Source organism: Toxoplasma gondii, chromosome X (assembly GCF_000006565.2).
Source record: "Toxoplasma gondii ME49 chromosome X, whole genome shotgun sequence".
Classification (NCBI taxonomy): domain Eukaryota; phylum Apicomplexa; class Conoidasida; order Eucoccidiorida; family Sarcocystidae; genus Toxoplasma; species Toxoplasma gondii.
The window spans coordinates 5,406,371-5,431,511 of NC_031478.1; the positions used below are offsets into that span (position 1 = coordinate 5,406,371).

Sequence of the window (25,141 nt, forward strand, 5' to 3'; positions counted from 1 at the left end):
CAGAAAGGCCCTGCCGCAATTCGTATGCCGAAATTCGTATTTTCTGCCGCTGGTGTCTTTGATAACATTCTCAAGTACGTCGTGCTTGTTTCCAACAGGGGGTACACTGGCTGCCTCCGGAGTCATTCGTTTCTGAAACAGCGTTTGCCGAAGGGGAGTTCCCGATCGTCTGGCCGCAAATTCCCACACGCACAAACGTTGTGCTTGTGAGCAGCATCCAAAGAAGACGGAGTTCGTCGGCAAGCTTCGTTTTGCTACCGTGTAAAATCGGCTCTTCCTGTTTTCCAGTAAGTGCGCCGCTTCCGCGCTTCTTGATCCGGGGGAGACGTCCAGTTTCGCGTCCCTTTTCTCCTGCCCGCGCCCGGTTGCGTCTCAAACGGAAACTGAATCCAGAGTTGCAGAGAGCCACCTTTTCAAAAGAGAAGCGTCGGAGCGAAGACGTACAGTCGGAAGTTTTTGAGATTTGCTGGGCCCTGTGGCGCCGACGCGTACACGTGGCTTTCGTTCGTCGACTAACGCCAAGTCCGCTCCCGTTCTCTGCCATCTTCGTACCCGGGGACAGTGTTTTTGTTCCCGTCCTGGTTTCCGGTGACCCATCCCGTCTTCCTCCTCGACGACATATGTGTCGGCGTTGTTGCCACGAAATTGTTCTGTGGATCTGTCCCTAACGGTCAGGTCCTTCGTTTCTGTTCGTGGCCACGATGCTCACGCCTTTTTAAAGTGTCGGGTGTTTTAGATCCTGGGGTTCCTGGAAACTGGCGGGTTCCTCTCATCGTGTCTGGTTTTCGGCGTGGATATCGGTTTCCCAGGCAAACGGCGTTGAGTGCCGATTGGAAAATAGCGGTATTCTCCACTCCCCCTTTAGGCGGCTTATCACAGCTCTGGGCGCCTTCCCCCGGGAGAGTGTGCACGTTTTCTTTCAGTGAACACACTATTCTGTGGTCTCCTCTGCAGGTAGAAGTCTGCCGGATACTCCCACTCGAGTTCCTGAGCAGGTCTTGGGTGTATGTACACCTCGAGGCGTGGCCAGGCGCGCATGTCAGTGTTCCGTCTCGTAGCGACTTCGCCTTTTTGGTAGAGCATACTTTTCCTGTGTGAAATCGTTGTGGCCGAAGAGTTGCATTTTTCTCTTTCTGCAGGCGAGCTCTCCAGGGCTGTCCGTGTGTGGGCTTCCCTGCCGTTTGCTCAACGGTGAAACACATTTCCAGGTTGACTCTGCGGGCAATTTGCGGGTGTTTTTCAGGGGAGCGCGCGATCGTGCAGGGAGGCCCCGGGGCGTTTCAGCGGGACAGTGGCGAATCGGGGAACGAAGAGACGCCAGACGGAGGGAGAGAACGCAAACACTCAAGAGGGGTTCAACACCACGTGCACGCGTGAACGCAGACACCTTGAGGTGGGTTCAAGTTCCGAAACCTTTTCGCGTTCTCGATGCATTCGTCTCGGCCGGCCGCCAAGGTCTCCGAAACCGCCGCATTTGTTGGTGAAAAGACCAGCTGTCCTTCCCGTTCTCTGCAAGGGCCTCCACCGATCTATTCGCCGTAGCGCAGTCGAGAGGCACCGTGTCCACAGAACAAAAGCCCCATCGCGCAGAAATGGTTCTTTTGGCAGCTCCGCCCTGTACACGTGAAGACACTTTCTCATCTTCCGTCGCACACCCATTTGTAGACAGTCAAGAGCGAGCGCTGACAAGGTTCCAGGTCGCGTAGAGTGACACGCTGCTGAGGAACGCCGGGAAGTTCTGGTCCTTGGGCGATGCATGTGCTCCTCATGGCCACTTTTCTCACGTTTCGGCGAGAGAAGAAATTCCCAGAGCGCCGCTGTGCGTCTGTCCCCGTAGACGTCGTCCGGCATGCGAATTCATCCTCGAGACTGCTTCCACTGACGAGATCAGACATAGAGACACGGCCTCCACCATAACGTACTCTTTTAACCTCACTTGCAGTTTTCCGGACACACTCAGTCTCGTAGCAGCACGCAACGGCTGATATCCCGGACGCTCGGTCAAAGTGCGAGAGCTTTCGCCTTCTGTGTATCCCCCGTTCGGCGCGTGTACATACGGGCACCGCGTGGAAATGTGTATGCAACGGCTTCCAGTGTGAAGAGACATTTGATGCAGACTTGAATGCATACGACTGTTGTCTACTCTTGTGGTGTGATCCTGCGGGCAGAGCGAGAGAGGGATGTGTCGAGGGTTGAAAGGAGAGGCGTAGAGACACCGTTGGCGAGGCGACAGTCGCGAGGGCGTTCTGGAAAGCACATGCGAAGCGGGACCTGTCAAAAAGAACGTTGTGAGCGCTCTTCCCAGACATAATCCAAGATTCCACACTTCGTCCACGCGTTCTTCCAAGCGTCTGTACCTCTCTAGGCGCTTTTATCGCGTTGTCGTCCTGGCAGCAATTCCTTCGAGTGATTCCTGTCCCCGTTGTCGTCTCCCGTGACTCTCTGCTTTCGGGGCCTGTATACTGCATCTTGCGAGAGAAACGTATCGGCTTGCGCTGTGGAAAGGGAGTCATCGAGCTGCACTTGGCTCACGTCGTCGGGGCTGTTGTCCGGAGTGCGGCCGCTCTCGTCTTTTGGCTGTGCTGTGCGTGCAACACGGACGGACATAGTCCGGAAGATGTAGGCGGATCGAAGTGGCTGTTCTCTCGTTTGTAATTTTGACTCTGAAGGAGAGTGGTGAGAAAGGAAGAGGCGAAAAAGGTCACTGACCAAAGTTCGCTGCAGGGTTCGAGTGGTCAGCTGAGTTGCTGAGGCTTTGTCTCCAAAGGAAAGAAGGGTGGCGGAATCGTAGAGGGGAAGAGGGCGGCGTGGGGCAAGCAATGAGAAGACCGATGTCTCTATGGAGAAGACGTGGTCTGAGATGTTCAAGAATGAAAGGGAAACTTACTCTGTCATGGAGAGGTGGAGCAGCCATCGCGTTTCAGTGATGAAAGGAAAAACCGACAAGCAGTTTACTGTTTCAACTTCGCCTCCTCTCTCGCACGGGGATACAGTTGTCGGACATGGAGTCCGGCCGCCGCTCCGAGCTGAGAAGCGTGGACAGAGCTGTCTACACATTCTGAGAGAAGCTGTTTGACAGTGTCGGTCTTCCAGCACGTACGGAGCTCTCGAGTCACTCTTTCTCAAAGGATTGGAAAGAGCAAAGACGGTATCGAGTCTCCTCAAAAGATCGGTGTCTCTCGAAAGTCCTCATCAATTCGTGAAACGGAGGGGTGTGTGAGAGAAAAGGCAAGAGAGCCACTTTCTCTTCGTGCGTTGGAAACCTGTCGATACACCAGCCGGATTTTGTGACCAGTGTCGGCATGTTTCAGAGGTTCGAGTCCACCTAGCGTGTATCCGTTGCCGGTCGCGTGCACCTGAATTGCTGCATGTCTGTGGATCGCTTCTCGTCTTGTGTCTATTCCGCCCTGTTCGGGGGTTTTCTCTCTTTTTTCCGCCTTTTCGCTGGCAGTCCGTCCTCCATAGTGTATTTGCAAATGCTCAACGTCTTGCGCTCTCTCACTTCACTGGTGCTCTGACTCTTTTCCCCGTTCCGTTCCACTTGTCAAGTTGCTGTTCGTCTTAGTTGCCGAACCGGTTATCTGAGAGCCGCGGTGAAGCTAGTGAAGGGTGGCTTCTTCGTAAATTACGTCTTTAGAGAGATGCCTGGTCGGGATGTTCACGTTATGTGATCTCCCTTTCCAAGCTCAAGCTTTGGAAATACGCTCAATGGGTTGAAACAGATATCTGCATGCATGCATATACCCGTATTTGGGACATAGGCATATATATATATATATATGCATACATATATGTCTAAGTGCATATGTGTATAGTGAAAATGTATAGATGTCTCTATTGTATGCGCACAGATGTTGTGACTGGGTAAATGATGTTGATGGCGTGGAACTGCATGCTTCCCTTCCGGTGCGTTGGGCTCTTTCTTGGCTAGCACTTGTCCCATTGAACCTGAAATTTCTTATTTCCGTTGGCAAATTTACCGTACTGTCAGAGTGTCTTGGGTATTGCACAACTTTCTCTGGAGGCCCGCTGAAATGAGTCGTGTGTTCCCTCTTATCCTGACGAGTTGTTTGTTCTCGTGTCACCTTCAGCTAGCGGCTCTGGAGCATCAGAATTTGGATTTCGAGGCGAAGCATCCACGAGACACTTGTCAAAGCAACGATGGCGGAAGTGATGGAGAAGCCGGTTGAGGTGGTCGCCGACTTGGCGCCGGAGGAGGAGCAGCCTGCTCCGAGCGAGGTGCCTGCTGAAGTTCAGGCGAGTCCAGAGGAGGAGAAACCGAGCAACGGCGACGAACGACTCTCGAAGCCGTCCTTCGTCGTCCGCCTTCGAGGTCTGCCCTGGGATGTGCAGGAAGAAAACGTCATCGCGTTTTTCAAGCCCGTCGTCGCTCTCGAGAACGACAATGTCCTCATCTGCATTGGATTCGATGTACGAAACACACACAGCCATAGATATATATATATACATATTTATATTTATGCGTCAGAGTGGCTGGATAATGTCAGTTGTAGAACGGGAGTGTCACAGTCGATTTAGAGGTGTACATAAGTTTTGGGAGATGCGATTCATATATTCGTGTATATGTATGTTTCCATCTGTTTGTAGGCGTGTGTTCGTTGAGGTCTGTGAGTGACAGGTCGGTAGGCACCTGTACCATAACAGTTGTGTGTTTTGGGTCAGAGCGTGGGTGCTTTTGGTTTCTCTCCAAAAGAAGCGGGGCTTCCGGAGTCTTTGGAAGTGGCAAATCGTTGCAGGGAAAGATGGAGATTTCTGGTTCCGAATTCGCTTTTTTTTAGAAACGAACGACCGGTGAGGCGTACGTACAGCTCCCTGACCCCGGTCTTCGCGAGCAAGCGATCAAGGATCTCCACGGCCGTCTTCTGGGAACCCGGTGGATCGAGGTACGGTGGAAGTGCCAGCAGCACACGTTGGAACGTTCGACTGTCTTGACACATGTGACAGGAAGGGTCCCAGGTTAGTCTAATTCTCTCTCCTGTATTAGTATGTGGTGACCAGTTGGGTCTATTGCAACGATAATCATAGTCGTAGCTATGCTAACAACAGTACTTCGAAACCCATAAATTTGTCTGCTCTTGTGTGCAGGGGAGTTCTGACACACGGTCACACTTGTGCGCGCGCAGGTAGCCATCAGGAGAAAGATGTGGAAATCGATGTGTTTCCGTGTATGAATGTGAGCGTTGGTGCGTATTGGTTTTCAGGTCTTCCGTGCTTCGGAAGAGGAGTTCCAGAAGGCAGATGACCGTCGCAAAACAGTCATGGCGGCGATTTCTGGAAACACAGACAGCCTGGATGCGTCCAGGCGGATGAACTTGGTGAGACTCTTTGGGAGATCATAGATTTCTGTGAGAAGGAGGAACCAAAGGGATCTCTGCATGTAGTGCTTGTTCTGTGAGGCGCTGTGTTTTGAGTGAGGATGTGTGGAGGCGGCACACATTTCTTGGAATGATTCCGCAGAAAGAAAAGAAGAGAGCGTCTGTTTGTCCGCGTGTGTGGACACGCAAGTGGTTTTGAAGAACGTGCGCGAATGCATTTTGTGTGTCTGTTTGGAGGTGGAAGAGAAGGGTAGTTCCTCAGTTTCAAAGCGATTCTCGAGTTTGGGTTCTTCCTGCTTTGTGCTTCAGAACGTCGTCAAACTGCGTGGCCTTCCGTGGTCCTGCAGCGAAAACGAAATCGTCCGTTTCTTCAAAGGTAATTTCTCGCTTCTTTAGTTTTCAGATTTTCACCTCCAGTTTCTGAAGTAACAAGTTCCTGTTCCATCGGCCCTCCGATGTCGTTCTCGTGACAGTTTCATACACAGGTGTGAATTTGTATGTCTTGGAAGTTACATGCTGAGTAATGAGCCCGTCTTTTCAGCCGTGGTATTTTGTGTAGGACCCAGAGTACAGGAAGTGTATCCGCGCAATCGCAGAGCGTGGGGAGAGCAGTGTGCGGCTGTTGATGCTATCTCCGGGGGTTGCTGCGTCGTCAGCTGATCGAATAGCGCCGGTTCTGTCTTTCAACGTCACGAGAAGCGGATTTCTCTTTTGTTTTTAGCGGAAGGAGGCTTTGATATCCATAGCGATGACGTCGTGTTGGGAGTCACTGGCGACGGACGCCTCTCAGGCATTGCGTTTGTTGAGCTGCCGAGCCCCGATGTGGCCGAGAAGGCGCGTGAGGTTCTCCACAAGAAGTACATGGGTAAGTCTTGCGTGGAAATCACGCTGAACGAACGTTCCGGAAGAGCTGGGCAATAAATACAGAGCGGAGCGGACGGGAGGTGTGAAGGGAAGATGGGGATGCTCACCGGCATATTTCAACCGATTCGAGAATCAGAATGATGCTAGAAAATACACTCTTTTGTTGGGGTTCAGCAGTTTCTGTGTGCATGGAATCTGGGATCGAGCAACCTGTCCTTTTATTTTGTTCTGATGTGTGCAAGTGGGTGACTCCAAGTGAGGAGTGCATGCACAGATAAAACTGTAAGTCGTCTCAGACAGGCGGTTCTTTCGGAACTGGCCAGACGCATGCTTTTGTGTCTCTCCAGTTGTATCTTCTCGTCTCCGGTGCATGGATGGTCCATCACTTGCAGACTCGCGGTTGTGTGCTACGTTCAGGACGTCGCTTCATCGAGGTCTACCCGGCGACTCGCGAGGACATGCAGAGAGCGAAGCGGCCACCTGGCAGAGGCGGCTTCGACGGTTTCTACCACGGTGGCTTCAACTCCGGTCCGATGAGAGGACCTGGACGTGGCGGCTTCCGTGGAGGCATGGGCGTAAGTATTTCTTCTGTTGGTATGGATTTCCTCAGACACTCGAGAGGCCACAATTGTGGTCGTGAAGGGGCTAGCGTCGAACCGCATGCAGGGGGCCTCCGACTGATCTCTTCGCGAGCGCCAGCATCTTTCTTTAGATGTTTCATGCCTGCTCAGTCTTATGAATGTACTCGAGAGGTATCGCCTAATGCATTTGCGTGCGTTCGACGTCCGCCATAAATGTTTGTTTTTCTTCGCTGTGCGCGTCTTCAGCGTGGAGGTTACGGTGGCCATGGATCGCCCTACGGTGGTGGTGGCTATGGAGGCGGCGGCTACGGCGGCGGCGGCTATGGCGGAGGAGGTGGTTATGGTGGCGGCGGCTATGGTGGTGGTGGCTATGGTGGAGGCAATGGCGGATACGGTGGTGGCGGCAATGGCGGATACGGTGGTGGTGGCTATGGCGGAGGCAACGGCGGCTACGGCGGTGGTGGTGGTGGTGGTTATGGCGGAGGTGGTGGTGGGTACGGAGGGTACGGAGGTGGTGGTGGCTACGGCGGCGGTGGCGGCTTCGGAAGTGGTGGCTACGGTGGTGGTGGCGGGTACTCGCCTGCTGGTCCTCACCACGGCAGCATGGACACTGCGAACTGGAGTGCCCAAGTGTTGAGACTGCGTGGACTGCCTTACAGTGCAAATGAGCAGCACATTGTGGTAAGAAGACGGGAATCCCGAGTTGGTACGGGAACGGAAAGTGGTGATTCCGGTGTGGCGGGTGCATGTCGAGCGTAGGGGTTATTGGAGTTGTTTTGAAAGAGACAAGCGTTCCATTTGTTAGTCCAAAGGGGCTGACACTTCCTCCCAGGTAGAGAAAGAAGATTTGTATGGTTCTGTCGCTCTGTGGATCTGCAGCAATTCTTCCACGGCTTCCACATGGCCGCGATCCTGCCATCGACAATTCCTATCGACGGTCGTCCGTCCGGCGAGGCGTACGTACAGTTCGTGGACGCGGCAGAGGCGCTCCGGGCGTTCCAGGCTAAGAACGGCGGTCGCATGGACAAACGCATGATTGAACTTTTCCCCTCCTCTAAGCAAGAAATGGAATTCGCCGCACAAGGCGGAGACCCCCGAGGTGAGCGGCAGAGTAACGAGGGTAGGCTCTGAAGGTTCGAGTCGTCATGCAGGCGAACGCAGTCGTTGACTTCGCGTGTACACCGGTGAGTGCAGATGTATGGTCAGGTTGCTCTCCTTTTTGCGGAAGTGCTGGTCAGACTTTCAATGTTCTAAAAGGCTTGTCGGATGAGAAGAAAGGATGCCACCGACGCCTAGATGCAGAAAGGATAGTGGATATTCATAGGGTGTGTGCAGTGTCGGTGTGGATTTTGTGTACAGTCTTCAGGGAGCGCAACAGGGGCTATTGAGTGCTTTCTCCGATGGAGAAGGAGCGCAGCCAGGTGGTCTGTGATGTGAAGGAGAGCAGCGCCAGAAGAGAAGACGGAAAGTTGTAATCGACGAAAGGTTCAACGCGTTTTGCAGAGAGGGCGTTTGCGCTCGCAACACACTCGTGGAGGAAGTTTCTGCGTGTGTAGGTCATTTTTGCTTCGCATGTGCGTAATTTGTGTTTTGTCTTTCTCTGCACACACCGCACATGCGGGAGGAAACATCTTTTCGCGAGTGTGGCCTTCCTGCGGGGGCAACGAAGAAAAACGGGCGTATGCGCACAGCACACGTTTTCGCCGTTTATGTTCTAGCCAATCTCTCGCCTCGTTCCTCCTTAATTATCGCCGTTCGTTCAGGTTCACTTCGCATTTCGCAGTGACTTCTCTTTGTCAGTTGTGTGGGCGCGTACGTGTCAGGAAGAGAAACAGCAGTCCGTTTGCGGGAACAGAGAAATATGACTTGTCCGGGAAACACTTAGTAGACCCTTGCATGGTGAACGCGGGTGTGTCTGGGGATATTCTCTGTGAAAACGTGCGAAAAGCAGAGACTCTGAGATGCATTTCTCACTGGGAGACATACGACCCAGCGACAGGCGCCCGTCCTGCGCTTGGCGTACGGACTAACCGAGCTGTCGGAGCGTATTTGTACGGTAGAAAAAGAGAACATCATACAATGGGAGAGCAGAGAACAGTCATGTCGACGCGAGTAATAGGCTAAAGTGAGACAAACATAATCAAACGAAAGAGACTCGTGGGATTACCAGCATCCTGCCATGATAACGGTGCCGCTTCGTTTCAAATGGAAAAACAGTGACTTCTGCACGCTCAACAATTTCGTTGCACGCAGTGCAACACGACGAGAACTCGCACCTTGACTCCCACGAAACCCTGGCGCACAGAGAAACGTGGCTGGTTAGAAGTGTCGGAGGCTTCCACTTGCCATATTGATATCACAGATCGATGCATAACAGCGGCAGTGCTAGAGCAGGGTGTTTCCCAGATGGAATGTACCAGTGATCTGCAAATATCTGCTGAAGAATGAACAGAAACTTCTCTGTTCCCTAGAAACTGACTGACATGGCGAAGCGCGTACGCAACGTACAAAATCTGTCAGGGTGGAGGCAACGGGGTAACTGCGCGTTTCCAGGTGCATGTGTTTTTGACACGCTTTTGACTGTCGTATACCTCGCGGTCAAGCAAACGCATATCTTCATTTGTTGAAAGTTGGTATTTTTACTTCGCAAAGAAGCCAGGAAAAGGACTCTCATTCCCGATATTGGAGGCTGGTGATGTAAACCGAAAGTGAGCGTAACAAAGCTGCAGAATACGATGCCCGACGTTCTCACAGGTTCGTCTGTACCGCAGTCATTTCTACATGACTACTCCCACTGGCGTTTTCTCATCCTCGCCGGCGGTAACAGAAAGTGACGGGAAGTGACTATAGATGGGAAAGTGTGCAGTAGCATTTTGACAATCCGTTAGAGTGCCCCTTGAAGATCCACTTCTTAACGCGGCCGTATACACTATTTTAGCCCCTTTAGGAAGTTCAGCAACGATATAAGCCATTGAAGCTACGAATTAATGGTTAGGGGCTCGTGATAGTCTTCCATTCACTACCTGAATCCGTTTACGCTAACTGTATCCATGCGCGAAATCTATCTCTGCAGGGTTGGTGGAACGGTTCAACAACCAGTAGAAAATGTGTAAGAATCTTGTAATACAACGTACATGACAACGTAAAATGTCGTGTACAAGATCGTGGGGGGGGATGCACAGAAACTGTTTCCCGATGGAACCCTTCCAGTAACTTGTATGGAGTGTCCAGTTGAAGTTGCGTGGCTTTCGCTAGACACGAAAAAAGCGGCGACATCAGGTGTGGATAACACCGAATGCACCGTGGTGGAAGTCGCAGACAGCCATGCTATGTCACCTTTAGCTTGAGTTAACGGAACGAGCGACTTGGTTGGGCAAGTGTGACGAAAGGGTTAAGTCAACTTAGGGGCTTTCCACTAGGAACATAACGGCGTGCGAGTGTTTGAGTCAGTACCCTTGTGCAAGATTGGAACGGTTGCTCTGACGTCTACTTCGAAAGGGAGCTGCCTCGGAAAGAACTAAATCGCAACACGGCCTAACCTGACGTTTAAATTCGTTATAACGTTAATGTGTGTTCTCAGTATTTTAGATTTCCGTAATATGTAGAAACAGAACCGAAAAGCGATTTAATATGGATCACACGGCAAACCACGAAATTAGTTTAAGTTTTGCTGAGGGATTGGCTGGAGGACCGTAGCGACTGCAAACGTCTGTGACACCTTCCAGCATCACAGACGAATGCTCAGCGAACATCGTGAACCAGTGATTTCGTCGTTTCGACTCTGTTCTCTCGACCGCGCTGAAAGCAATCAAGGTGAATGTGGCGACACCCTCTCGGTACCTTGGCGCCTCTTACACGGAGCGTTTACGGATTATAAGAAAAAGCCCTCTTGGAGCGGTCTGTCCATTGAGGATCCTTTCTTACAGAAACGTCGAACGACATGCACAAAACGCGCAGGAGAGGAAAGTGCTAAGACAGTCCGTGTCTCGTGTCCTTTTGACAGTCTCCCCAGTCACCACACTCAGTCGGATGCAGGAAAATGGGTCAGTCGTTGTATCGCTTCAATTTTTTACCGATTCTCGCAACCTTGCCCCCCTGTGAAAGTCTAAGAGTGTAGAAGACGGTCAGCAGGGGCACTACTTTCGGACTTTGGTCAGCAGCCGGAGTTTCCGTTCGGCGGGGCGTTCCCGAACCTCCATCTGATACAGTTCGTCTCCCCTGTTTTCCTTTCTGTCGTTTTCTTCGCCGATTTACGCGGCGGTTTTCTGAAAGAGTAGTGAACAGGGGCCATCTGTGCAATTGCTTGCACACTTTACCACGAGTCCTCGCATAGCTGAGTGTTACCGTTCACCTTGGGAAGAATACGCCCGGAAAAGTAATAGTTGCTCTGGAACAGCAAGCCGATGGGGACCACGACCTGTCAGCAAAAGAGGCACAGAATCAACAAGGACCGTACGTGTCTCGATAACGAGCATGCAGCGTCTACGGTTTGTTCTCCGTCTACCATATGAATTCCGTAATTGCACACAACGGAACTGCAGTGCTCACACACGATTCAGAAATAGTCTTAGTGGTAGCTATCTTGATTTCCATGAACAGGATCCACGATTCATTTGCTGACACACACGTACAGGCCACAAAAAAGACACCCGTCGAAAGCAGGGAAAAGCGCCGCAAGCTGACGTTCGTTAGCGACAAAGAAAACTTAAATGCGCACTGGATGCCGAGGTTTGACCGGTCGCGTTTCCAGTCCAGTTGCCTCCATCGGGATTCCGCACGCGGATGCACTGCACCTCAGCTTGTGTATAAATGTTCATTTCCAAATATACGCTGGATACCACGATACTTAATGCACTTTCCATATTGGTCAAGAAAAGCATCGTAGAAGTTGGAGTCGGAAGACAGAGACTTCGGAAGTTCACAGGCTTCAGGTTCACACGATCCGCAAGCTTGTGAAGAAGAAGACGCCTCTGCATTCAACAGAAGGAAACGTTGTTTGCTACGCGCAGCTACCTCCTACACTGCATGCTTACTCTACCTTCTTTTGGAAATAATTCGACAACAGTCACAAGCGTTGTTTCTGCTCCATGGCGCACCTCCCTTCCGCCTCTAGCACATAAGAACGGGAGAGCCCTCAAACACGAGCAACAAACAATTCAACTTTACGAGAATGACCTACTGCTGTCTACAAGACAACTGGATAGAACGGATCCCACAGTTTCCACGTTTCTTTGGAAGAAACAACATATCTCAGGGCCCCCTTTCTGCGTCACCCTTGCGCCGTCTTGTGTCCGCCGATAGGCGGGAAAAACGCAGGCTAGGAGAGAAACAAATGCACCTGCCAGGAGACTCGGCCGTGGTATTCTTCACGGAAAAGAATTTCTGCTTTCTCCGTAAGCCTCTTCGACAGCAACTGGTGAAACTCTTGTCGACTCACCATCGAGAAAGCCCAGAAGGACCAGATGTAGAAAGGCCAAGGGGACTGAATGCAGGTTGCAAGTTGGCTGTTTGTGTAGTAGTCTTCCAGAGAGCCTCCCAGGCGTTTCTGGGACAGCTTCAGGAAGTCAGCGTTGGACCGCTCCCCTGCACTCCGGAAAGCGTTCGAGAGTGCAGTTCCGTTTCTTTCCGCAATTTGACCGGCGAAAAAGCGTTTGCTGGCTCCAGGAATAAGTTCAGAAATGCTGGAACGAGGGCCGACAGAGGTGACGAAAGTTCGGAAAGCAGGGGCGGATCCAGGGACAAAGCCTTGACCCGCTTGCGAAAAGGGGAGGCTCTTCATCCCGTTGCACGGGAGAAGACGGGGAACGACGCGAGGCGGGAACGGCGACATTTCTGTAAAGCCAGAAGAGTGCAAAAGGGTAGCAATGCTTCTCCTTGAGTTACGACGGTCCGCACCGACGCGCAGGAGTGGTGTCTAGGGCGCCTTTCGAGATTCGGTGGCCAGAACGTGGAAATCGACGTTCTTGGATCGGAACGGAATTTTCAGATTTTCGCGAATGTTTTTCTCCAGAGTTCCGCCGAAGAGCGGTGCCTTTCCCCCGTGACTGCAACGGGGTTTTGCATTGCATGCGATCGCCGTGACATGTATGCGCCAAGAAGCTGTGCACCTGGGCAGAAGCCGGGCCAGCTCGACGACTGCGCGACCCGCGAGCGTAAGGGCCTGCTCACTCTCTCGGAACCGAACACAGAAGAAACGCGAAGAGGGACTCAGTTCCGCTTACTTTCTTCTCTCTCCGCTGAAACAGGGGGGTTTTCTTCAGAGCTAACTGGTGATTCGTGCTGGGTCGTCCCTCTCTTTAGGTGGGGGGGCTTTCTGTGCGCTCTGGAGGTTCACTGACAGGTGTCCATTACCATCCTCTACACAGAATTACCTTTGCCACAAACATCAGAGACGGAGCTAAAGAGACCGAGTGCGGTACGAACTGTTGTTGGTGTGGTTGCCCTCTGCCCTGTGCGGTTCATGCTTCTCTTTGCTTTTGCTCCCGTGACGACGGATTGCAGTGACCAGCTCACTGCGCTCCGCTCTCCTTTTGTCTGGGTCGTCCGGACTATTCAAAACCTCCATACCAAGTATGTGTGGAAGTCTGAGCGCAGAGCTTGTGTGGAATCGCATTCTTGCGGTGAAAAACGGTGTATTTCAAGTGCCGAGCGACTCTGCAGACTGGCAGAACTTTGCCATTGCCGAGCGCGAGGGGCTCCGAACCTTCGCTTATTTTGCGAGAGAGCAGCGTTCTCAGATTCAGATGCACGGGGGGAGAGGGGGTGGCTGAATGTGCTTGCGTTGTCTGGTGGTTTTTGGTCCTTGAGTGCCGGTGAGCCTTGAGCGCGCTGATAAGGAGGGATAGGGCAAGTGTCTGTGCGATCTGTCGCCTTCAACAGAGTTTTTTCCCACGCCAGAATCGCTCCGCGTTTCCTTTTTCGCGGCTCGCGCAGCTCGCTTCTTTTTCGCTCAGGAAACGCAGAGGCCAAACCCCGTCTAAAATAGGCAGGGTTGAGAACGCGCAAGAAAATGTGCTGGCTGTCGAAATGTGCGCAGCGCTTCCTGAGAGGATCAAATGGCCCGGCTTCTGCACCTTTTCCTTTGCTATTGAACCAACAAGTTTCTCTTGTCTAGACTTTTCAAGGAATCTTGAGGACCCTGCTCGGCCTGCGGTTCAAAGGAATGCCACCGCCACGCGGACCGTCGCTTGCTGTCCGTCCACGCGGCTCACCGAACAGAGCGCGATTTTCGCGTGGTCCTTTTGCAAGACAGCGTAATTGTTTGGGACGGAAATCCCCCAAAATCCGCCTCTTCACTCAAAGTTCGCAAGCGCTGTCACGCCATTTGATGTCTTTGTTCTTACCACGTCCCGATCTTGCTGTTGCGAAGTCACGGGGAACTGAGAGCGACGTCCTTGTTCAAGGCTTTCGTTTGTGCCTCTCTTCACGAGACAAAACCCTTGACTGTCCTTCCCCGTCTAGTGTCCTCTCACGTTTCCCGTCGCTCTTCCCACCTGCCAAACCCTCATTTGTTCACGCTGCCCCTACTACTATATGCCGCGTCGCGGAGATCTGTCTTCTTCCCCCTCCAATCGTCTGCGACATAGTGGTCCGTGTCGCCGATTCCTCGCATCGAGCATTTCCACACAAAAACAGTTCAGAATCGGTTTCGCCTACCTGGCTGAGATGGAGAGTTTCCTTTTTTCTCGTCGGAACCGGCGTCGCTTCAAAACCCTAAGGCTGGACCAAACCGCCTTCCTTTTCGCCGCTTGACGTGTAAACGTATTTCTGAGTTAAGACAACATGTCTGAACGTGGCCTTCTTCGATGAGAGATGTCGCCGCTTTCTCTTGCTGAAGAAATCAAAGATACTTTCTCCAGGTCTTGCGAGGTGGCCACCTCGGCGCCGTTGTTTTCAATCAAAATTCTTTGACCGTCACAGGGCGGTCCTCCACCGGCTCAGACCAAAGAAAGGTCTTTGTTTCCTCATCGCTTCTCGATTGATCCCACTGTGACAAATTGCGTACCCCGCATCTTTATTCTTCCTGTCCCTTAACCCCCGTCGCTGCCGTCTTGTCCGTGAGAGAGTTCTTATTCCCTCCCTGTGCAGTCTTTTGAAAATGCCTGCCTGAGCCTTCCCGACGACTGCAGGTTTTACGCAGTTCGGTTTCTTGCCCGCTAGTTTCCAGTCTTGTTTTCACGATGGCGGACGTCTCAGAGACTGCCTCGAGTCCGCCTTCTCCCCACGGCCTCTCTATGCGAGAAGAAGCAGGGGCGAAAGAGTCTGCCTGCTTCTCACCGACTACGCTTTCTGGTCTTTCACCCTTGCATCGCGTCTCTTCTCCCAACTTCCCCACGGGAGGGCCCCCCGAGGCGAGTTTCTCGGAGCGTCCCCGCGTTCAGATGCGCCCTGCCGCGATCCCGCAGCTTCGGCTCGGGCTCCAGTTCCCAAAGCCTTCAGAGACCCCTCAGGAGCCGTCGCCTGTATCTTCACGAACAGGCTCTCAGAGCCCGCTTTCTTCGCCTTGTCGCCTCGCCAGAACATGCGATCCGTCGGCGACTAAGGACCGCATGCAGCGAGAGCGTCCCTGTCAGCGGCCGCCGTGGAGTCTCCCGCGCGCCGAAGGCGAGGCGCAGCGAACGCGTGACGCGGTGGCTGTCTCCTCCAGGCCGCCGCTCTCGCCCTCCAAGAGAAGAGCAGAAGACGTCTTCTGTCCCTCACCCGCGTCCATGCGCGCGGTGCCAGGCCCTCGCGTGTGGTGGGCCCTGCCGGTCTTAGGCGCCACCGAAGTGTCGCCGCAGCTGTCGAGCGGGTCGCGCCCGCAGAGCCCCACAGGTGGCTACATGGCGCCGGGGCAGGATGAAAACTCGCCAGGAGCGCCGTCCTGCTGCCATGAGGGCGGTGAGTGCCGGTGCTTATATGCCTCGGTGACGCAGGCCTTTCACGACCAGATGCGGACAGCAGCCCCCCCCTCGCTGCTCGCGGCCGTCGAGCAGTTTGCGGAGTCCTCGCTTCTCTGCCGCCTCGAACCTCTCGCCGCGGGCTCCGCGTTTCCTCGCAACCCCGCCGCTCTGGCTGCCGTCCGCCGGCAACATGCCCTCGTGCTCTTCCACCCTTCGTCGCCGTTGGCGCCGCCGGAGGCGTTCTCCATTCAGAACCTGGTCCAGACTTGCGGGGCCTCGAAGCACTCCTGTGACTTGAATCTTTCTGAGGAAGTGGAGAGTCTGCGGAGTCAGCTCGCCGCCCAGCAGCAGCGCTTTGATGCCTTCCTGGAGAGCGACGCGAACCTGGGCGAGTTGAAGCGCGAGCTCTGGCGCTTCCAGCTCCTCCAGATGCAGGACCAGAGCCGATTGAAGAAGCAGACGGCGAAGATTGCTGAGGCTTTAGAAGTCTGCTCGGCCTTGGCTGCGCTCCCTGCCGCCGACGGGACATCAGCCGCGAGCACGACGGGAGACGGAAGCCCTCCCACACCTTCCTCGGCCCTTACTTCGCCCGGAGTTCCTCCCCGGCCCCGCCAAGAAGCCCAGCTCGTCTCGCGTCTTCTGAATCTCCTGCAGGAAGCCGCAGCATGTGGAGCAGCCGCCGGCGGCGCGAACGCTGAAGGCGCGAAACCCTCTGGGTCAAGACGCGAGAACCTTGGCGGGGGGGGGCGTCAGGACTCCGGGCGAGACGACCAACGAGGCAGACAAACTCCCACCTCCAGCGCCCCTTCACCTGTGCGCGCCGGCCCCGAACGTCCCTGCGCTCTCTCCGGACTGTCTCCGTGTGGGGCAGGCGACTCGCGAGACAGGGACATCCGCCTACATGAGCGCATGCAGACGCAGCAGCCCCGAGCCTGCGTGCCGCCGCTCTTCGGCTTGGGAGACGTCGGCAGAGGCCGCGCCCGTGGAGAAGGCTTCGCACTCGGCTTTCCGGGAAGCCCTGCGGGGGGGCGTCCCGATAGCGGTTGCGCCAGCCGCCGCAGCCTCAGCAGCAGCAGCTACTGCAGCAGCAGAAGCAACGTGACGACCTACAGAGGACACTACAGCGGCGACGAGGGGTCGCGCCCGCCCTCGGTCCGACGCCGAGTGGGGAGTGGCGGCTCCGGGCGCCCACTCGACAGTCGCCCTGTGTTTGTTTCCACCTGGAAGGGCCGACCTGCCTTCGTCCCGCGACTTAACCTCACCGGAGACGACTCAGACGAAGATGAGGCGGAGGAAGTACCCCCCGAGGCTCCGAGCGCCGGCCCAGGCGCGGCGACAGGTGGGAAAGTGGATGGAGAGATGGACAGAGAGATGAGTGGAGAGGCAGGCAGCACCCTGGAGATCAGGAAAGCCACTGAAGAGTCGCGGCGAGCTGACGACCAGGGGTTGGTGTTGCGGAGACAGAGCGACGAGAAGTCGGGCAGCGACATGAAGGACTTGTCCGAGATGCGAGACGAGGAGGCTTCTCGTGGACCGCAGTGCGAGCGACTTCTCGACAGTGACGTGTACCACCTGGCTAGTCAGCGGGGCAGCGTCTGCGCGTCGGGTTTGTCTTCCGGCGAAGAGAGTCTGAGCGGACGCCTTCTTTCCAGCGAGAAAGACGGTCACGGGAGGCAAGCGTCCCTTTTCACTTTCTCGAGCTCCTCTACGTCTGCTGCTGCCCATCCTGTGTCGCCGGCGCTATGCCCGGACGCTGGAAGCGAGTCTCTCTCTCACGGGAGCTGCGGAGCTCTCGCAGGCACCACGCACCAGGTAGATGCTGACGCCAGTCGAGCGGGCCCTCTGGGCCAGGCAACCATCGAGAAGATCGAAGCGGCCTGGACTCTCCAGCAGTTTCAGAGACAGGAGCGAGAAAACGAGGGAAGCGGACCTTCCGACTTCTGTCTCCTGGATCTCGACTCACCCGCGCAGTCTCTACAGACCGCGTCGCTTGCGGCAGAGCCGCGGGGCCTCGCGGGGCACGAAAAGGGTACCTTCACGCTGTCGCTGCCTCAGACCCTCGAGGCAGGGGAGAAAAAAAAACCGAGCGGGGGCAGACAAGCGAGCGGGTTCAGCCTCGCACTGACGCCTTCGAGTACGAGCTCCGCAAGCAGGGGCTCTGGAAACAGCCCCACGCGGGGGTACAGTGGAGGAAGCAGCAGCGTTTGCAGTTCTTCTACGGAAGGCGAGCTTTCACATATCAGCTCTGGGCGACCTACTCGCGCCTGCAGCATCCACGACAACGCGTCGAACTTCTTCAGTCGAGCCAGCAGCATTCTCAGCCCCTCCGCGGTCGCGGGCTCTGCCACAGTGGGCGTCTCTCTGCCCCCAGGGCGAAGGGACGACGGAGCGACCTCGGGCGGGCAGGGGGGGGGCGAGACACGCAAGGGAGGCACCGAAGAGGGGCAGTACTCCCCAGAAGGGACAGCTCTTCTCGACATGCGAAACGACCAAGATGGCGAGGGGGCGCCCGAGGCGCCGAGTCGGGAGCCACGGCGTGGAGTCTGGAGACCCGCGCCTCTTTCTGCTGAGGAGCAACTGTCTGGGGAGACAGTGGGACAGCTGCGGTGGACAGACGGAGACCGGGCGGTGATGGATTTGAGTCAAGAGGTGCGCCAAGGGACAAGACAGCCGACGAAGCAGGAACATCTGGCAGATACGAGCGGCTCAGAGGAGAAGCGGGGCGATGAACTTCCGAAGACAGGTGAGATTGATCTTTCTTTCACAGGCCCAGCCGGTGCACAGCCGGTAAAACCCCTCACTGACACCCCGGAGGCAGGGCCTCAAGCAGAGCGAGGCCCAGCCCTCAGCACACGCAGCAGCCGCGCGGGGAGCCTCAGTTCCCCTGCTGTCTCCGTCTCGTCGTGCTCCTCGCCCTCCGTCGCCGAGCTGAGGAGGGCCTTCGAAAGCGGGCAGATGTGGGGCGGCTCCGTGGTGACTTCCCCCAAGAGGGTGCCGTCCACGCCGTCGTCGCCTTCGGGACAACGGCGACGCTCCACAGGTCCCTGGACCCTTCGGCTCTCGGGCTCCGTTTCTCAGGGAGGCACGAGTGCGTCGCCGGGTCTCCGACCCTCTCTGTTCTCGCTCGACAGCGACGCTGGAATCACAAGCGCCACAGCGTCTACGAGAACCCTCGAGCGAGATAAGGGCTCTGGCCCAACTAGCGAGCGTACACACGCTCGCGACCCGTACCCACCGCCTCCCGCGGGCGGCAGTTCGCCGACCCGCGTCTCGGGTTCGGAGACATGCCCGACTGGGGTGCCGCGCGTGGTGGGCGTCGAGGAGATAGGAGAGGCGGTAGAGAGCAAGGCGAGGAGAGGAGACGGAGGGGCGACAGAGGGGCCGCCAGCTGCACGAGAGGCTGCGAAGGACGGTCGAGTTCCGGCTTTCAGCCGCGGTTCTCTCTTTCCTTCTTCCTCGGGCGCGAGCTGTGCAAACCCATACAGTCGGGGGCAGAACGACCCGGAGGGAGCGCAAGAGAGTGGAGAGACACAGAGAGGCTCTGCTGCTTCGCCTGACGAGGCGCGAGATCGTCCAGGGAACCCTCCGAAAGCGGACCCAGTTGACATCCTCGATTTGGAGATTTCCGAAATCAGCCAGGCAATGTGTAGCGAGTTGTTGCAGGATCCCGCGCCGGATACGGACACTAAGGAGACAAATCGATCTGGACACTTGGTTCCTTCGCCTGGGTCGAGGGGACAGATGCCCTCTTCGCCCGCCTCCGGCTGTCCTTCCAGCACGCCGTTTGATTCAGAGCCTCATCAGCCCCGACTCGTCTCTGCAGAAAAGGAAACACGAACGGATCTTTTTGCAGCCACGAGCATGCGGAGTGCCACGGGTGGAGAGAGAAGAAACGGGTCCATCGATGAGCGAGGGGGCGATTGCACCTGGAATGAAGGCGAGCGTGAGAAACCGGAGGGAGACAGCGAGACGCGAGAAAGGACACCCGTTGCTTTTCCCGCTTGCGTGGAAATGACATGCGGCGCTCCGAACGCGTCCTGTCAACGCGAGTTCATCGATGCCAAGCAGCGGGCCGAGGAGCTGCGTTGTATAGGCGTCGATCCGGGGCTCGTCTTCCCACAGCAGACAGAGAAGCTGAAACTTTCCGAGGTAGAAGAGCGGAAAATCTCGAGACTGGTGACCGGAGACTTCGCCGCCGGTGACGGGTGCGAGGCGATGGACTTGAGAGAGCCGGGAGACAGCTCGCAGGGCGGAGACCTGGCGCATGACACGGAGCCTCTGCGCTTCTGGAGTGTCGAGAGAGCCGATAGCCGCGAAAATGGCGCTGACTGGTCCACGCCAGCTTCTAAGTCTCCCCTGGCTCATGCGCGGCTTCCCGAACAGACAGGCGCAGGGAGCCAGCTCTGTCAAGTCAAAGACCTGGAGTTCTGGCCAAAGGTAGGGGCCGACGTCGTGCAGACTCAAGAGGTGGGGCATGGGGATGGGCGGCTGGGCGACCGGGGGGTCTCACACATAGAAACCGAGGACCAGATTTCGTCTCAGGCCCTCTGCGGAAAACCTTTGACTGAATCTCTGAGTGTGGCGTCTTTCGCTCTCAAAACTGGTGCGCGGGCGCCTCTGTGTCCTTCGCTCGCAGAGCATGGAGAAGCCTCGACAGAAAACCGGGCGGATCCCTCAGTGCCTTGCAGAGGAGATACAGATGACCTGGTCTTTGCGGGACTCTTCGACGCATGTGCCCGAGAGACTGGAGAACTGCCTGAGATCCTGACGGAGCTTCTTGCGACAGGGGCACCTGGAGCTGGGTCGGCTCCGTGCGTCGGAGACCCTTCGAGTTTAGGCTCGGGCGACTTGCCCTGTGGACCCGCATCGGGGGCGCTGGTGGTCAATGGGTTTCAGGGAAGACCAGGAAGAGAAAACGCAACACATAATGGCTCCGATTCACCTTTGGTGCAGGCGGGTCGACAAGGACATGGCTTTTCCCTTCCCCTGCACGGCGACGATGGCGGACGCCACAGAAGCGTTTCAGAGAGCGGGCGAGCCCAGTTGCCGGAGACTCTGCATGCCAACTGTGGGGTGGCCGGGCCAGGATCCCGGGAATTCTCGGCGAAGCGGGGAGTGACCGGTTCGCTGGAGGCGCAGCCCCAGGTTTTCGAGAGGCCTGGTGTCTCTGCTATGAGCCCAGCGGGTCCAGGTCAGGGTTGGAGACTCCCCGCAGGCGAGAGGCCCCATGTCGAGCAGAGACAGCCAGACCAGCCGCAACAGGATGGGAGCATGGCGCCCGCTTTCCAGTGCAACCAAGAGCAGGCCTCGCGCATGCACGCAGCTGGCTCGCGGGAGGCGACCTCGTCGGCTCTGCTCTCGGCGCTGCTCAATCCTCCGTTCGACCCGCTTCCGGCAGATCTGCACACGCTTCTGGCTACCGAGAGCAGCGACGAGAGTTTGGGTGCCAGCGGGTTGAACAGTCTCTCTTCCTCCGAGTCATCGAGTCTCGCGCTCCCGCTGCCAGGCAGCTTGGCTGCAGAGAACGCCTTGCTTTCGCCGTCTTCGAACCGTACGCCGGAAAACCCTCGAGGGATAGGCCCAGGCGACGCAGACCCCCTCGCCCACCTCCTACCCTTCTCCCGACGCGAGAGGGCGCACAGAGAGAAACTCGTGGGAGAGGCAACGCCCTCGGACGCCCTGGACGCCAACGCGCGACAGGCGAACGTGCTTCGCCCCCAGCAAGGCGCAGTTTCGACTCTGCAGCCGGAGCCGCCTCGCGGGGCGCCTCTGCCTCAAACTCAAGTGTCCGGGATGTCTGGTCTGTTGTCGCCCGGAACTCTTCTCGGCGGAAACGCGAGAATGATGCCGCAGTTCATCGGCCACGCGCACCGGCCCCGTCCACTTGTTTCTGGGGTGTCTGGACAGCCGGTCTACATCGACAGAGTGCACAGTCGACTCCCGCTCGGCCTCCAGTTTGACGTCCAGGGAGGGCGTCAGGGAGGGAGACTCGGGGAGATTCCGGCTCCAATGTCCCGTCTCTCGCAAGCGGCAAATTTCCTTCAATTCCAACCCCCACAGGCGACTCAACCACGAGCAACCTGTCGGAGTGTGCCACCGCAGCCGCGTCGAACTCAACTCTGCGGAGGTGTACAGACACTTGAAGTCGAGGAAAGAGCGTCCCAAGGAGGCCCACAAAAGGATGGACGACTCCTGGAGATGTGTGGGCCTGCGGGGCTGCGCGGGCTTCCAGCCTTTCGGGAGAGAGGGTTTCTCGGAGGCGAGGGCCGTGGAGACCGAGGGATGAGCTCTGTATCCCAGGGGCCTCCCCAGAGAGCCCTTGAGGCATCACGCCCTCTCCAGCCCTTTCCCTTTCGAACGATGTCGCAACAGCAGATTCAGGAGAATCTCCAGCGACAGATTCTCTTGACGGCGGCCCGAAGTGGAAACGCGGGTATGCCGGATGGGAACCTCTTGGGGACGGAATTCTGGGCTCCGGGCCAACAGGCCCCGGCGGGGCTGCCGCAGCCGGGGACTGCAGGGGTCAGGGTAGGCCTCTGGCGAGGCGGTTTGCCTCAGGGGCGTTCAAGCGTTCAGGCTGTGCAGCATCAGCTGCTCCAGAGACAGGTGGGGCGGACAGAGGCGCCTCCTCTTGCGGGCCAAGTGGCCCCAGGGGACCGGGCGGATGTGAACAGACAGGAGACGAGCGCGGGTGAAGCGGGTCTCTGGTCAATGGAGACTCGCCACCCGGGACAAGGGGAATTTTAAGTCACAGACGAGGACTGATGTCTTGCCGTGGGTGACTGTGGGAAACTTGATTACACCACGGTGCAGTGTACGCTTTCTTATATCATTACCGTCTATTTGTATGCGTGTGTGGGTCTCCCTTCACGAGGAAAGGCATACGACTCAACGAGAGGCGGAGCTGGCTTCGCTGTTTTCCATTCGAGACAGAACAAGCTCTTTACCTACTCCGCATGTGGGAAACGGGAAAAGACAGGGACCGATGAAAACTGGAACATTTTCTAACTAAGAATAGAGGCAACAGCAGATGTGCCTGTTTATATGGACCGCATACAGGTGTTTATTACCTCGAAATCTTTTCTGTGGTGAATTTTCTTCGTAGAAGGCGAATCAGTAGGTGACTGTCAATCACACTGGTTTCGGCTGCTTCTCCACACTGTCTTCAGTAAAAGTCTACGTCGAATAGAAAAACTGGCTTTCTCTGAGTGTTCAAAGTTTTTATGTACACAGGGACCGACTTTTACATCGTGCGTGCCTTGAAACGGGGAGGGAACGAAAGTGTTTTCAAGACATTAGGTTCACACTGTTCGGATTGTGGCGGCATTGCGTTTGCCTTTCTCTTTCCTACGTGTCCTTGGTTTACTCTTTCGCGCCTTCGTTCCTCCCCTCCTCTATCCTATCTCGCCCAGAGGGGCACTCCTGAAATCTATTTTTCAATGTTTTCTGTACAGAAATCTGTACGTCGTTCCTTCCGCGCTTTACCCGAACGCGCTCACGTGTACAAAATTGGAGTCCCGGTCGCAGATGTACTGGTACACTTCTAAAATAAAAGGCGCGATGTGCACAATATAGAAGCATCGATGGGAATGAGTTTTTCGACCAGCGATCTGCACGTCTGCGTACGAGGTAACCCTAATTTTATGGAGGCATGTCGGACTTCCCTTCGTGTCTTGGCAAACCGAGAGATGCGTCGTGGTGCCGCATATGCATTTCTCGCCTTCTCAACTTGAGGTGCTTTTGAAGGATGCACTACTCGCTTCCGAGGACGGGTCCGCCAAGCGATTCTCAACGCGTACAGTGCGACTGCCACACGCTCAGTTGTCTCTCTCATCCCGAGGTATATTTACTTAAGCGGAGACGCACACATGTCCGTATATAAACATGCATGTACGTTCTTATGTGGGAAGTTAGGTGTTTGTGTGGGTCGTATCAGGAAATGCTCCTGCTTTTTAGTGACCCTTTTTCCAGTCGCTTTCTCTTGAGTCTCCGGTTTTCTACCGAACTAGGAGACAACCAGAAAATCAGATCATATCCGGATACCGTGGTGTCGGGTCGCGTGCTCCACTCTGTGTGGAGGCTAGATTTTCCTGGAACCGGTGGAGGTGATTCTCATATCTGAATCTGAGGTTTAGGAAGTTGCCAGACAAATGCATCAATGGTTGGCGAGAAAAGCGGGTGAGTGATTCGGACAGATCGCTTGTCATGGCAGGTTAGATGTAGTTATCACTCGCACCCGTTAGAAAACATACAGATGCGATCCAGCCACTGGGGTAGAATGGAATACTTACGTCTGCGATCACAGGGCCAAGGACAAGTCGAGATCCGTCACGCATGATAATTCGGAAGCTCGCGATTTGGGGAGATGGTAGACCGTGCTGAAAGCCTGCTTTTCTAGAAAAGCATCGCAGGACGAACGGGAGACAGTGGGCTCCTCTGTTTCCTTTTCAGATTTGTGTCAAAACGCTAGTGGTGACGGGCTCCTCGGACACGAATCAATGGCAGTTGACACCGGTTCTGTTTGAAGAGTCTGTCATAAGTTGCTGCATATGAAAAGGAAAAGGTCATGGCAGAGCAATGTGCTGCGACAGGCAGCCGAGCACACTGTTGTAATGGCTCGCTTGTAGATTTCCACTCCTGCAACAAGCCCTTGACCAGACAGCTTTGTCGCTGCCCCTTCACCTTTTCTCTGAAACACAGTGTCGGAAAGAAAAATGCGGATTCGCAGCGCCAGCCGTGCTGGGAGAGAGAGACCTGTCGTGATTCTGAGGGCGTGAAATTACAATCACTAGTGTCACAGGGGAAAGCCGGAGAACACTTGAGAAAAAGAAGGAATCGGTGGAGCCATCAAATTCAGATTCGCCTGCCAAACTCGTAGCCAGGCGGCAGTCGCAAGTTTGCGTTCACTGTCCACAGATCCATCAGCGTGATGCAGCTCAAGCGGTCCTATCTCAGCGACTGTCACCACTGGCGGAAACACGTGGTAGTCGCAGGGTATAAACTCTATGTTCAATAGTTGTAGGATTCTGTCTCTCATTAGTTGCACGGCTCGAACTCAACTCTCAACCGTTGTTCCTTGACGGCAGGAGCAGTGCTGCAGCCACGAGTCCTTTCATGAATGATCTGCCGACTGAACCAAACGACATGGCAATCCAGTTCTCGTATTGCACGAGAAACCCTCGATGATTGAAGAGAGGTACGCGCTCTTTGCCACTCTGCAAGGTGGCGCATTACAATCCGTACTGAATGAAATCCCCACTTTCAAAGGCAGCGCCTGGCCAGCGAAGACGCCACTTGAGGGTACAATGGTGCGTACCGTCAAAGAAAATGTCCTTTCTTCCGTTTCTACGGTGCTGGAGTCCACACGCCGTGGTCTTACTCGCAGTACAACGCGGTGAACGTGGACACACGTAGGTTAGGTGTGAGACAAAGCTTGGGTGTGTGTTCGTGGTATGTCGATGCCCGCGGGCAGTTTCGG

General features: G+C 55.5%; 3 protein-coding genes across 3 annotated transcripts; 2 read left to right on the top strand and 1 right to left on the bottom strand.

Moving 5' to 3' along the window:
- On the top strand, positions 1 to 9,030 carry TGME49_236540 (RNA recognition motif-containing protein). The gene is made up of 11 exons (XM_018780463.1): positions 1 to 1,393; positions 2,169 to 2,288; positions 4,092 to 4,431; positions 4,800 to 4,904; positions 5,223 to 5,336; positions 5,646 to 5,712; positions 6,058 to 6,201; positions 6,618 to 6,775; positions 7,028 to 7,462; positions 7,661 to 7,880; positions 8,141 to 9,030. The coding sequence occupies exons 3-11, from the start codon at positions 4,162 to 4,164 to the stop codon at positions 8,167 to 8,169; spliced, it is 1,542 nt and encodes a 513-aa protein (XP_018635792.1). The 5' UTR covers positions 1 to 1,393; positions 2,169 to 2,288; positions 4,092 to 4,161; the 3' UTR covers positions 8,170 to 9,030.
- A 1,420-nt stretch (positions 9,031 to 10,450) lies between these two features.
- Positions 10,451 to 13,172, bottom strand: TGME49_236550 (hypothetical protein). Its single transcript, XM_002368977.2, has 2 exons — positions 12,219 to 13,172; positions 10,451 to 11,198 (listed from the first exon to the last, which is right to left on the bottom strand). Exons 1-2 carry the CDS (start codon positions 12,609 to 12,611, stop codon positions 11,094 to 11,096), a joined length of 498 nt encoding a protein of 165 aa, XP_002369018.1. The 5' UTR covers positions 12,612 to 13,172; the 3' UTR covers positions 10,451 to 11,093.
- TGME49_236560 (hypothetical protein) lies at positions 13,049 to 24,962 on the top strand. Its single transcript, XM_002368978.2, has one exon. It carries the CDS (start codon positions 14,962 to 14,964, stop codon positions 22,408 to 22,410), a length of 7,449 nt encoding a protein of 2,482 aa, XP_002369019.1. The 5' UTR covers positions 13,049 to 14,961; the 3' UTR covers positions 22,411 to 24,962.
- The last annotated feature ends 179 nt before the right edge of the window (positions 24,963 to 25,141 follow it).